The 13,578-nt window shown below is 49.9% G+C and overlaps 1 protein-coding gene across 1 annotated transcript in view; it reads left to right on the top strand.

Annotated features, from left to right (window-relative positions):
* Nucleotides 1-13,578, top strand: part of LOC119398609 (uncharacterized) — a 132,254-nt gene that overhangs the window by 16,168 nt on the left and 102,508 nt on the right. Inside the window, exon 2 of the mRNA XM_037665443.1 lies at nucleotides 392-579. Within this exon, the coding sequence (XP_037521371.1) occupies nucleotides 568-579 (12 nt within the window). The 5' untranslated portion in view covers nucleotides 392-567. The remainder of the gene's footprint in view (nucleotides 1-391; nucleotides 580-13,578) is intronic.

Raw genomic sequence — 13,578 nt, 5'->3', positions numbered from 1 at the left:
TATATACAGTATAGAGTAAACATTCACCTTGAACATTACAGTTGGCTCTAGATGGATTGTGGCAGTTCAGAAAAATAAGTAAAATGAAGGTTGCAAATGCAGAGCTTAAAGCGGGGGAAAGACGGTCCGATTTTCCATGCGATCCGACGGCCGACGCGGCGGTGGGGGAGAGGGAATGGTGGCCGTACGATGCTATGAAAGGTCTCCATTCCGGTTTCCCCTCCGCCATGTCGAACGTCGAATCGCATAAAAGATCGTACCGTCTGTCTCGCTCTTAACTGCTAAGAAAGGATGCCTGAATTTGCCTCTTGATAATTGGAGCCAGTTTCTTCTGAAGAAGTTTGGTTGTCATGTTTTAAATTCTAGAAACCTCTTCTGTGACCTTGTGCAGGTCGATCTTGGCCCATGACTGTAAATGGAAAACCAAAAGTGGCGGTGGGGCTGTTTTCTGTCAGAGAAACAGCAAAAGCACTATCGCACTTAGAAACATTGCACAACTAGAGCATCACTTGTGCCTCATGCTGCTGTTTCATCAAAGATCAAGGTCATCGCCCTTGGAGGGACTTTATGCATGGCAGCGTGAGTGGCTGAATGGTTTTCTTTTTGTTCTGACCTAGGCCAAATAATAGTATCCAAGTGCAAGCTCGACAAAAAGTGCAGTGGTGAAAATGATGTCGTCCACTTACAAGTGCACGCCTCAGTTTGTACACAGGAATGTCGGCAACCTCAACATCATCTGGAAATCCAGTCTTGCTGCTCAAGCAGAAGGAAGGAGAAAGGGAGACAGGATAGAATGTAGCCTTTTTCCTTCTCTCTGCTTGTGCAACAAGACTAGAATTCAGTATGAACCAGGTAATCTGCAAAGAAGTATTGTCTCAACATCATATTTGCACAGTACATGTGATGAAGTCTTGCTTACGCTGGCACGTAAGAAATTGGAGCACTGTACTTCTGTCGGGCAGTGGGAAGCTGGGAGTGTGTGAACAAATGGTGCTCCACAGTTTTCATGAATGCAAGAGTGGAACTGTTCATCGACAAGTTCTTGTGGTTTTTTCTACGTTAGGAAGTCAGGTCTTCAGGTTTCATTCAAATACGACTGTAACGGTCCAAGTGGGAGGCAACTACTGACCTTTCACAAGTGTTTTGATGAACAACATTATGCTCAGGTACTGGGCAATGCGTACTCTTTCTGTAAACATTGAGAGAGATAGATAGATAACTTTACTGTACACTGAGGGAGGAGACCCGGGCTTTACCGAAACTACTTGAAAGCTACTTTTCAAGTAGTATTTACTACTTGAAAGCTTTGACATACGACTGATGTTTCTTTCTGCAGTGTTGACCGCCTCCTGTAATCTGTCCTCAAGGCGCCCTATGGCACCGCCTCGGACCCAGACCGTGATACCATCCGCGTAGAGCGCACTTTCCAACCCCTCGAGTTCATCCAGTTCGCGAGCAAGGCGAGTCATGCCAATATTGAAAAGATGCGGGGAGACGACTGCCCCCAGAGGGGTTCTGCGTGAACCTAATTCGTAGTTTTCTGACTTCAGCTCCCCCAACTTAAGAGTAGCCGTTCGCTCACTGAGAAAAGCAGCGGCAAAATTTAAAAATCGCACACCCAGGTTCATGTTGTTTATGGATTCCAGTATGTAGGCATGAGATATGTGATCAATAGCCTTAGCCAGATCGAGACCAAGTATAGCCCTGGCATCGTGAGTGCTGTCGTCAACGATGTGAGATTTATGGAGAAGCATCACATCCTGAGTTGAGATATGTGGACGGAAACCCACCATTATTTCGGAGGGAGGAGACCCTCATCCTCGATACACGCACAGAACCTATTATTCAGAACATGCTCATAGACCTTTCCAACACAAGATGTAAGTGAGTTGCCCTTTAATGAGATGTTAAACATCTCATTAAAGGGCAACATAACGTCACTGACCAGCCCGCAGAAGTCCCCTCCACCGTCCCTGCTTCCGCTACAGTGCCACGCACTACAACCACACTAGCCCACTCAGCAACATTCCACACGCAAACAACAGAACAAAAGACAAACTCACTACCGAAAACACACTCGTCTGTGAGCCAAACGGAGGCAACATACACCACAGCCGAAGCCTCCACACAAACTACATCCAACGCAAGGTCCACAGCCAAAGCCTCCACACAAACTACATCCAACACGAGGCCCACAGCCGAATCTTCCACACAAATTACATGCCCACCTCACCACTACCACGAGGAACCAGACACAACCGACACCGACGAAACCAAATCTGCAACCAAACCCGCAACCAAAGTTGTCACGCAGACACCCACCCTCATACCTCCGCACACAGACACCAAAATCATAAAAGTTGTCGAAATTAACGAACCAAAAGTTCAAAGAGCTCCCAAGCAGGAACGCGCACACACACGCCGTTCCACCTGCACAAAGACAAACAAGTGACAAACCCTTGAAATCACTACTCCCCAGACACGCCGCATTGAATTCTTACAAGCTAGAAAACACCCAAAAACTCGCCTACACCTGCCACCTCATCATGTACAGGCACTGTATAAAGAACAACACAATCCCCAAAGGACAAACTTAAAGCGACACCCGCTTTAGGCACTCTCTCCAACCAGTATAACTGGCAAACAGCACTAGAAAACGCTTCATTTTCTCTCTTAAATATACTCAAGAGCCACTGTATGGAACAAATTGAAGAATTTTCTCAAAAACTCCAGAACATAATCTTAACAACCGAGGAAAAAAAAGGGACCTAGAACAATACAAAGAAAAACAGAATAAAAAATTGAGGCAATAGCAGAATAAGAAATTGAGTTCGACTCAAGGAACAATTCCCCGAACAACCACCCTCGTCCCGCCAACAACACAGTAAACCAGTTTGCACCCTTAAGGGTGTTTTGCCGTGTCTATAACCCTTACACCCTACAATAAGGGTGTTTTGACAAATCAAAACACCCATGTTGTCCCTTACGAAAATCCCACATATGGACTTGTATAAAAAAATCCATATATGGGTATTTTAAAAATTGGGCAGATATGGACTTATATGGCCATTTATGACATATATGGCCATATATGTCCATATCTGCCCAATTTTTAATATACCCATATATGGGATCACTATATAATGTCATATATGGCCATATATGGCCATATCTGCCAAATTTTTAATACTCATATATGCGATCCTTATATAATGTCATATATGGCCATATCTGGTGAACTTTTATATGCCCATATATCAGCTTTTTATATTTTGGGTATCATATATTTCTACACCTGGGCAGTATTAAACATATAAAGACGGGGACCTACAGCTACTCTATGGTGCACATCTGAGGAACAGTGCTGCCATCAAATAATAAGCCGTGTTTCACTGGTACTTACGGAAAGTTTGTTGGTGTCAGCCACTTGGGGAACTGTGGTGGTTCCTATCACTATTTGTATTAGACGCTTTACACTGCCACCTAGTCAATTGCGTGCGAAAACTAGTGTGTGAATCTACCACGGAACTTGTCATTCCTAGAAATATCACATCAATTTATGCAACTGGTTTATCCAACCACATCAAGCCATGTTTATGAAATAATTTGAATTCTTCGAATGCATACTGCCTTACTTTCAGAGACATCATAAAAGAAGTCTTAATCAAAACACCCATTACCCATATGGGTTGCTGGGGCAGACTCTGACTGTTTAATATTACGCAGCTGCAAAAAACAGTACATGATAACACTTTACGATGGTTGTAAATGCAGATGAACCACCGATTTATTCTTTCGGCCTTCTGTAGCAACTTTCAGCATGTCCCGCCATGTTCGCCCGCTCTGCCTTGGAAGAATTAGCTTCAGGATTCTTCGTGTGGAACTCGAACCATCTGAAATAAACCAAAAGTCAATTTTATTTGATCCGAAATTTTCACACAGGACACAAATACTGAAATCAATTACCAACAGAACAGTTATGAAGTGGCTGTGCAACCTGCAAAAAGTAATTAGAGCCCTAACAGATATAATATGCTTATCACATTTCAAGCACTGATATTTAAGCAGAATGTAAATAACATGAGTACCATAGTTACTCAGCTATAGCGTGCAGCATTTCTTCAAGCAAACAGGTAGGAAAATTCCACTCGCATTACAATTCATTACTCGACCAAAACTGTGTTTGTAGCACTCACAAAAGCAGTAAAGCAATCAACAAGGTGGTGACCGAACAGTTCCCTTGTAATGTATTGAGAGTGGTCACAGTAATATGCTGGTTTAATAGGAAAGCTAATTTATAAAGCTTTCGGTATAAAATTTTGCCACAACAGATCATGAAAGGTGTCCCTCGTATTCTGAATATCGCATGCATCAGAGGTTGAATTGTTGAAGTTGAGGCATGTGCAACAATCTGTTTATGATAGCTGCAGACTTTAAAGGGACACTAAAGCGCAAAACGATTTTTCTCATATTAGTAAAGTACTCTTTAACGATGCCAAAAACACCACGCTTGCTGTTATTTGAAATCTTCAAGAATATGAATGGTGATTAGGTTGATATGTTGTGGTGCAAGCGTGGCGAGCAGGCAGATAGGGGAAGATGAGGTCAAGCAACGCGACATACATACTTGGAGGGCGCACTCACAAACATATACACGAACGCACTGCGCAGCTTTAGCGAAACATATGAGAGGCAATTTTTCCAGCTATAAAATGAGTCCTCACCGCAGCAAAGAGCACTAGTTGTAACACAGATGCGAGTTGCGTCCTTTTGAGAGTATTGAATAATAAAATGTGTAAGGGGGGGCTCTTTTCCAGCGAAACCCACCCTATCTATGTAGGCCCAAAGTCTATACCCGAAAACTAGCTCAGCGTTTCGAAGAGGCTCTCCAATAAGGCACACGGAAGCTATTGTTTTTGTACTAAAATTGTCATTTCTTCCCGCACGTTGGCTGCTATTGGCTGAGGATGGCAACGTTACGCGAAGCAGCCAAGTGTGCATTTATATTACACAACTCGATCTATGCATTGCTCGCACTTTCAGTGCTCGCCAAAGTTTCTGAATGTGCATTATTTTCAGCTCTCTACATAGCAGCAATGTAAACTAAGAAATAGATAAAACAGAACACAAAGAGAAACGGCAGTTGAACGAAGAACGCATTCAGTGCTAAATGTCCACCGAAGTGTCAAGATGGTTGGTCCTGACAAGGACCGTTTTTTTTTCTGGCTTTCTTGCTTCTGCTAGAATTGTGTTGGATATCGCCGTGTCCTTTTTAGTCATCTCAGCACAGTACGCATGGTTGGGAAAGTTTAGAGGCCTCATCAAGCGAGAAAAGTGTCCGTCGCCGTGTACACGAGTGCTACAAAAAAAAAAAAAAAATATCATTGATTGACGTCACCTCATGATGTCACAGATCACCAAAATTTTTGTCATCGTGGCTTCATCACATGACATCGCTGCTCGGTCAAAGGTGGGCAGATCCCCGAGGAACTGACAAACCGCGTGAGATATGCGGAAAGCTTTTGGTGGGGGGATCAATGCTGTCGACTGAGAAGAAAAAGAAGGCGGCTTTGGCGTTCGAATCCTCTTAGACAAAAAATGCATAAGGGACCTTGCGAGTCCCAAGTCGCACTGATCGAGGTGTAATCATCATCATCATCAGCCTGTCTATGCCGACTGCAGGGCAAAGGCCTCTCCCATGTTCCTCCAATCAACCCGGTCCTGTTCTTTCTGCTGCCACATTATACGTACAAACTTCTTTATCTCATCTACCCACCTAATTTTCTGTCTCCCCCTCACGCGTTTGCCATCTCTTGGAATCCAGTCGTTACTCTTATTGCAACAGTATTGAAAGTTGGGCTAGTTGGTACGGCAGCATGTTTGCAGCAGTTGGTACGGCAGCATGTCCGTGTCCCTTCTGTTCTTACCGTCTTCGTCATTCCTCGCGCTGTGCACAAACATGTTACCCTTATGACCATCGGTTATCCTGCTGACGTGCTGCATGCCTGGCCCATATCCATTTCCTCTTGATTTCAACTGTGATATCCTTAACCCTCATTTGTTTCCTGCTCTCTTCCTGTCTCTTTAGGTTATACCTATCATTTTCCTTTCCATCGCTCGCTGCGTCGTCCTCAATTTAAGTTGAACCCTCCTTGTAAGTTTCCAGGTTTCTGCTCCGTAGGTAAGTACCGGTAAGATGCAGCTGTTATATACCTTCCTCTTGAGGGATAGTGGTAGACTACCATTCATGATTTCATAATGCTTGCCGAATGAGCCCCATCCCATCCTTATTCTTCTAGTTATTTCACTCTCATGGTTCGGCTCCGCGGTTACTACCTGTCCTACGTACTCCTTTACAACTTCCAGTATCTCGCCACCTATCGCAAAGCGCTGTCCTCTGCCAAGATTGTTCCACATTACTTTGGTTTTATGCATATTAATTTTCAGACCTACTCTTCTACTTTCCGTATCCAGTTCAGTAATCATGAGCTGTAATTCGTCTCCCGCGTACTCATCAATGCAATGTCATCAGTGAATCGCAGGTCACTGAGATACTCTCTATTAACTCTTATCCCTAATTCTTCCCAATCTAGGACCCTGAAAACCTCCTATAAACACGCGTTTAATAACATTGGAGAGATCGTGTCTCCCTGCCATACGCCCTTCTTTATTGGGATTTTGTCGCTTTCTTTATGGAGGACTATAGTGGATTTCTTCTATAGTGGACTATAGCGGATTCCGCTGTAGATTTCTTCTATTATGTTTGTATAAGCTTTGTCAGTGCCCTGATTCCGCAGTGCCTGCATGACTGCTGATGTCTCCACCGAATGAAGTGCCTTCTCGTAATCTATGAAGGCTATGTATAGGGCAGTCTTGGGCAGTAACTAGTTACTAGTAACGCTTTACCGGTAACTAGTTACTTTTTTCACTAACTTGTAACTGTAACTAGTTACTTGCAATTTAGAGGAACTTGTAGCTGTAACACTGTTACTTTTTTACACAGTAACGGTAACGGGAAATACCGTTACAGCTACTTCTGTGTTATATAAAAATTTATCCAACAGCAGCACTCGTTTAATGCCAACATTAAACGCTTTCCACTTTTTCGAACTTCCTTCTTTACCGTATCCTCTCTACCATTCAACTTTCTACAATAGGGCTCCCCTCGCAGTTTATGAGAGGAGGCCATGAGAGGCTCATCTTCCCTGCAGAAGACCGAGGTCGCAGAATGGTCTTTAACGCAAGTTCAAGTTTACTTAATCCTGTTTCATCTGAACAGCTTGCTAAGTTCGCGCCTGTTTTTCTTTCGGCGTATATATATATATATATATATATATATATATATATATATATATTGTTACGTTTGGCTTAAAATTCGTCGAGGCAGACGCTATTGAGTGTGCAGCTATCTACCAGAATGCTGTCTCCCCACCCGTATCGGCGCTTAGACGGAGGCAGGAATGCCGATTCTTCCTGGAGGAGGTTTTGCCGGGCGAGCGGACATGTCGCCGTGGATGGATTTCCCAGAAAAAGGACCCTTTTTGGCTCGTTGTTCTCTGCGTGAGATAGCACCGCGGAAGGGATTCTCAGCCAGCCACTTCTGCCTTCTACCCTACCGCAGCAGGGAAAATTAACCCTTGCCGGAGGGAGCGGTCTGCGTGTCTTCCGAAATTCGACACACCCGCTTTATCGTGCGTTTTGGTCAGCGTGGGACTCCGCCGTTGAAGACGGTCCCATCAACCCAGGTGGGGTCTTCACCCGAGGCAGCCATCATTCAACGCTTCTTCCGAGTATTACCGGCAGTGGAAGCGGAGGTCATTGGTCCTCCAACCCCTTTCCCCTTTGGACTGAAACTCCTCGCCGACCTTCTCACCTACGAGTCTTCGGGGCGTGGCGAGTGTATTGTGTGACTCTTTGCCTCCTTTCGGGAGGCCGGACGCCAAGACGACAGGTCACCGGATTGGCGGGAGACGCTGACACCGGTTTGCCCGTGCTTCTGCAGTGACGGTCTCGGGGCTATAAAAGCCGAAGACTTTTGACGTTATTTCTCTGCTCTTTTTTCACTCCAATCTCTTAACCATGTAAATAAATCTACGTTCCTTCTTGCAAGAACGCGTCTCCTCACTGGGAATCATCGGCTATGGGGACGGACGGCGGGAGCCAGCTACCGTAACGAGACCCGCCGAACCCCGACTCCTTACAACTGGTTGGCAGTGGTGAGATGGACCTTGCGACATGGTGCTGCGTTTGTGGTGAGTGCTTGGTCTTTGCTTTGACTTTCCAGGCTTCATTTTGCGTTTACACTTGAGTGGTGTAGAAGCTGGATTGTATTTTTGTGGGTTAGGTAGATCACCTAGTTATGCGTAACGAGTGAGTTTGAGGGATCACCTAATTATGTGTGAGCAGGACCAAAGCAAAGCGGCAGTCATGGATTTGCGGACGATGCTGAAAGATGAGCTTTTGTTTGTGTGCGAGCATCTCGGCATCAAGGTAGATAATAAAATGGCAAGGACAAATATGTGGAATCTGATTATTAGGGAATCCAGTGAGGAGGACATTTACGACGCGTTAGTAGCTTCCAAAAGGTTGGAAGAGCGAGAAAGCCTAGAAAGAGAACGCGAGAGACAGGAACGGAAGGAGAGGCTAGAAAGAGAACGCGAAGTGAGGAGAACAGAAATGCAACGTTGGAAATGGTCTCAAGTAAATTCAAGGATTCACCAATTCAGATAGGGTGAAAGTATAGAGAGTTTTCTTACCTCTTACGAGAAGGTTTGCACAGGACTTGGGCTAGACCGGGACTATTGGTCTATTGCATTATACAGTGTTCTTCCGTGTGACTTGTTTGGTAAGATAGGGCACCTTCCCAAGGAGGAGTTCAATAAGTACGAAGTAACTAAGGCAGCTTTATTGCGGTGCTACGGTATCACCCTTAAGAGAGAGCGAAACAAGAGTGACTTGCAGAGAGATCCTTCTGCGGAGAAAAATGCGCGACAGGTCGTTGTTAGTGAAACCGACCCAGAGAAAGGTACGCGTTTCTCCGATTGTGCGAAGGTAAGAGCGTGAGCTAGAAAAGGAGAGAAAAACACGAGAAAGAAAGAGAAGAACGCGAGCGAGTCTTAGACGAAGAGATTGAAAGGTTGGAGCGTAAAGTTGAGGCAATGCGGCGGAGAAGTAAGACGTCCGCAGAGGTTGCGCACGAAAGGTGCGAAGAAGTGGCGAGTGCGGTGCACTTTGAAGCCACAGAGAAAGCCGCTCCTTGTGAGATGCCACCAGGGAAAGTACGCGTCTCTACGAGTGCGACATGCGAACGGAGCCTTCTGCGGAGAAAACAGAGAGACAGGTCGCGGATAGTGAAATCGCACCTGATAAATGTACGCGTTTCTCTGATTGTGCGAAGGCCGAGAAAATAGAAGACGAGACCGCGGCTGGTATCGAGTCTGAAAGGATTCCGAAAGGCACTCCGTGTGGGACCGAGGCTGGTTCCAGCCGCCCTAATAGGGTCATTGAGGAGTTGGAGACTTCCCTCGCACCCCAACACGTGAATGGCCTTCCGGAAGTTGAAGGAGAAGAGGACAACGCTAGTCCTAAACGTAGCGGTGACGCGACGCTCCAGAAAGACAGCACTATCGCAGAGAGCCTCTCAAAAAAAGTTCCTTTTGATAGCGGAGGAAATACCCCAGAGTGTGAGAGGGTAGAGAGCCATACTCTCGAGAAGGGCCCAGCTGTAGTTGTTGCAAATGAGAGCACAGATCAATTGGCCCGACAGTGCAACGGAGCGGAGAAGTCGAATGACTTAGGCAAGAGAGAAAGTGACGCACAAGCATCCATGAGTTGTGAAGATGCCGATGTCGCAATCCAGAGTGAAGTCCACCGTAATCGGGCAAATGTTCGCAAACGTCGCCGCAAAAGAAAAAAGCGGACTCGTGCGGCGCCGCGAAGTGTTGAGACAGGTGGCACACGTAAGAGCGAAACACAGGACAGGCGAGCGGGCAGTTTGAGAAAACGCCCTTTGAGGCGTACAGTCGGATGCAAGCGACCACCGCAGCGCAGAAAGGAAGAGGACAGGTCATCGGGCAGTTCAGGGAAACGTCCTTTGAGGCGCGCAGTAAGGTGCAAGCGGAGAAAAGGGGGAAGCGGGGGAGAACAATGCGCATCTCAACGACGGAGGGTGCCTTCGACAGGTACAAGTTTGCGGGACAACCATGTCGAGGTATTCCTAGACGCAAGGCAGGAGGAGAAAGAGATTCTTTATTTGGGAAAATTAGGTGAATAGTGGGGGTAAGTGACGCAGTAACTGTCTCTCAGGCGAGGACACCACAACCGCGACACCTGGGGGAAAGGGGAGAAAAGTATAGCAGAAGTTAGTTATAGTGGAGGAGGAGGCCTGGGGGAGTTAAACACATCACTGGGGGGAGAGGGGGAAAAAGAAAAAAAAAAGGGGGGGGACACGCGATAAACACATGACTCGGGAAAAAAAAAACAAAAAAAAAACGGAAGTTCCGTTTGTTGGGGGCTTGGTCGGCGTGGTTCAGAGAAGACGGTCGGCCAGTTGCGCGGCTTCGATGTAGTTGAGGACCGCGCGCAGGGCAGGGCGCACGCGATGGGCTGATCCTACCGGGTGCAGAATGTCATCTACCGTGGCAGACGGAAGTCCCAGCTGCTTGAAGGCACGAGCGAGCGCTTCGCGGTGGGTGGAGAGGGCGGAGCAGGAAAGGAAGAGATGCGCCACGGTTTCCCTCTCTCCGCAGTCACTGCAGAGGGGCGAGGGCGCACCGCGGAGGCGGTGCCGGCGCTCAGCAGGCCAGACGGAACCTGTCCGCAGTGCGAGGAGGAGGGACCGCTCTTTCCTGGTCAGCACGTTTTCCGATAGAATGCGTGGTGGAGAGCCGGCGGCCGTGCGCTTGTCGGGGTGGTTTCGCACGAGCTCTCGCCAAAGGTTTCGGCGCGCTGAGTCCACGGAGTCCGCGCACGTTGTCAGTGGAACAGCTGGGTCGTGTGCTGTCTTTGCCAGGTCATCGGCAGCCTCGTTCCCTGCGATGCCAACGTGCGACGGTATCCACTGGAGAGCCACGTCGCATCCGTGTTCGCGCAGACTGTGGAGTGACCACGCCACACGTTGTGCGAGTGGGGGGGCGCGTTCCTCTTTGGCGAGCTGGCGGAGGGCTGACCTCGAGTCAGTGTAGATTGTCGCGCGTGTGACTTGCGGCGTTTCGCGGACGAGGTCGGCAGCAAGGTGTATTCCTACCAGCTCAGCCGTGGTGGAGGAGGCGCGGTAGGCGAGCCGGCATTGGCGCTTCAATGCCAGCTGTGGTGCCGCGCAGGCAGCGGCCGCAGAGTGGTCCCGAAGCACGGAGGCATCAGTGAAAAACTGTGTCCTTCCATCAAGGTCCTGGTCCATTCTGGCTGCGGCTTCCTGCGCGATAGCACAGGCCGGTGTGTTGCGCTTCGAGCGCACGCCTGAGAGCTCGAAGCCGATGGGGAGCGGCACTCTTTGGTGAGGGGGGGGCCACGGGGGAATCTCGGGTGCGGAGTCCACGACGATAGAGTCGAACGTGTCGAATAGTGTTCCGACACGCGAGTTGGGCAGTGCCCGCAACTGGGACAGGATGGCGGCCCCATCCGGTGCACGTTGGAGGCGCTCGAGGTGGTAGAGCGCGCGCAGTTCGCCTGTGAGTGACGCCGGCCAGGCGCCTGTCTCCGCGAGCGTGGCAGCCACTCTCGAACCGCGCGGGAGTCCGTGACACATGCGGAGAACTCGGCGATGGTCAGCGTCGATGGCACTCCACTGTATGGGGCGAAGGCTGCACAGAGGAAGCGCGTAATGCACTTTGGACATTGCCATGGCCTCGTAGATGTTCATCGCGAAGGAGGCCGGGCATCCGGCTCCTCGCGCGAGAATCCGTCGGACCGCACCCTCGACACGGCGTGCTTCACGTCTCACACGGCTCACCTCCAAGTTCCACTTTAGTCTATGGTCTATGGTGATACCAAGATAGCGGACGTGGGTTTTCCAGGGCAGCGGAACACCGTGGAGTGTTATGGGGCGGGTTGTACGCCGTTCACTGGCACGCGGGTGGACGAGGAGTGCCTCTGTTTTGGCGGCCGAGATGCGCAGTCCTATGCTGTCCAGGAACCCGGCGACGGCCTCTAGGGCGTTCTGGAGGCACTTACGCACCCTGGCGAGGCATCGGGTGGGGCCGCGCACATACAGGGCGATGTCGTCCGCGTAGGTGACCGCGTGCACAGTGAAAGCGTCTTGTTTGGGAAGGCACTCGGTGAGCGGTGCTAGAACCAAGTTAAAAAGAAACGGGCTCAGCACGCTTCCTTGTGGCACTCCGGTGGTGACAGGGCGGCGCGTACTGTTCGCCTTCCCCACACGGACAGTCAGTGAGCGGTCCGCGAGGAAGGCTTCAATGTAGCGCAGGAGTTTGCCCTGCACACCAAGCGCACAGACCGCCTGGATGATCGTCGTGTGGGGGAGACAGTCAAAAGCTGACTGCACGTCGAGCAGAAGTAGCAGGGCTGTCTCCCGGTCGTGTAGCGCTTGTTCCAGGGTGCCAACAACCGCGGCAATCGCGTCAGCCGTGGCGCGAAGGGCGCGAAAGCCGCACTGTTGTGGAGGGAAGGTGCCGCTCGCAGTGGCTATCCATTGGAGGCGATGAAGCGCCATTGCCTCCATGGTTTTCCCCGGCACCGATGTCAGGGATATCGGCCGGTATGAGGCGAGGCTGCGCGGTGGCTTCCCGCGCTTCAAAACCGGCACGACCAACGCTGTACGCCAGGTATCCGGGAGGGAGCCGCTGTTGAAGACCTCGTTGAAGGCGACGAGCAAGAGTTGGCGCTGGTCGTCGTTGAGGTTCCGCAGCATGCTGTGTGTTATGCCGTCCGGCCCCGGCGCGCTGCGGTGACGTCTGCGGTTGAGCACACGAGCGAGTTCGTGCTCAGTGAACTCGGCGTCGCACAGGCAAGCGAGTTGCTGCGAGACGGCCGCGTCTGTCGGCGCAGAGGGCGATAAGGTCGGACGGTGGCCTCCGAGAGTGCCGGCACTCACGCTTGGAGGCGCAGGGAGGGCTGGGGTAAAAGCGTCTGCTAAGAGCTCTGAAAGTTCCAGCTCCGTGATGCCGCGGGCCACCGCAATCGCGAGCACAGGGTGGCGAGGGGCCCTTGGGTTGAGAAGTCCTCTCATGATGGGCCAGGCGCGATTACGGCGACGTGGATCGCTGAGAGACGAGCAGACGCCGGACCAGCTGTTGCGCCTGAGTCGCCGTGCCTGTCGTCTGCAGACCGCATCTATGCGATTGTGCACCGTCCAATGTTCGACACGGTCCGTGCGGGTCGCAATGCGCTGTGCACGTCGGCGAGCGGCGCGCAAATTCAGCAGCTTCACGTCAGGGCACGGGGAGCCGGCAGGCACAACACAGCGCGTTGTGGCTGAACGCGCGCACTCCGCTATGTGAGTGAAAAAGTCACTGGCGAGCGTTGGTTTCGCGCAAAGTTCACGAAAAACACGCCACCTCACGACACTGTACACGCGCTTCGCCCCGCGACTCGGGTGGCTGGGCGAGAGGGCGATGGGGT

This window comes from Rhipicephalus sanguineus, chromosome 7, assembly GCF_013339695.2.
Source record: "Rhipicephalus sanguineus isolate Rsan-2018 chromosome 7, BIME_Rsan_1.4, whole genome shotgun sequence".
In the NCBI taxonomy this organism is placed as follows: domain Eukaryota; kingdom Metazoa; phylum Arthropoda; class Arachnida; order Ixodida; family Ixodidae; genus Rhipicephalus; species Rhipicephalus sanguineus.
This window is presented reverse-complemented; position numbering and strand designations above follow the sequence as displayed.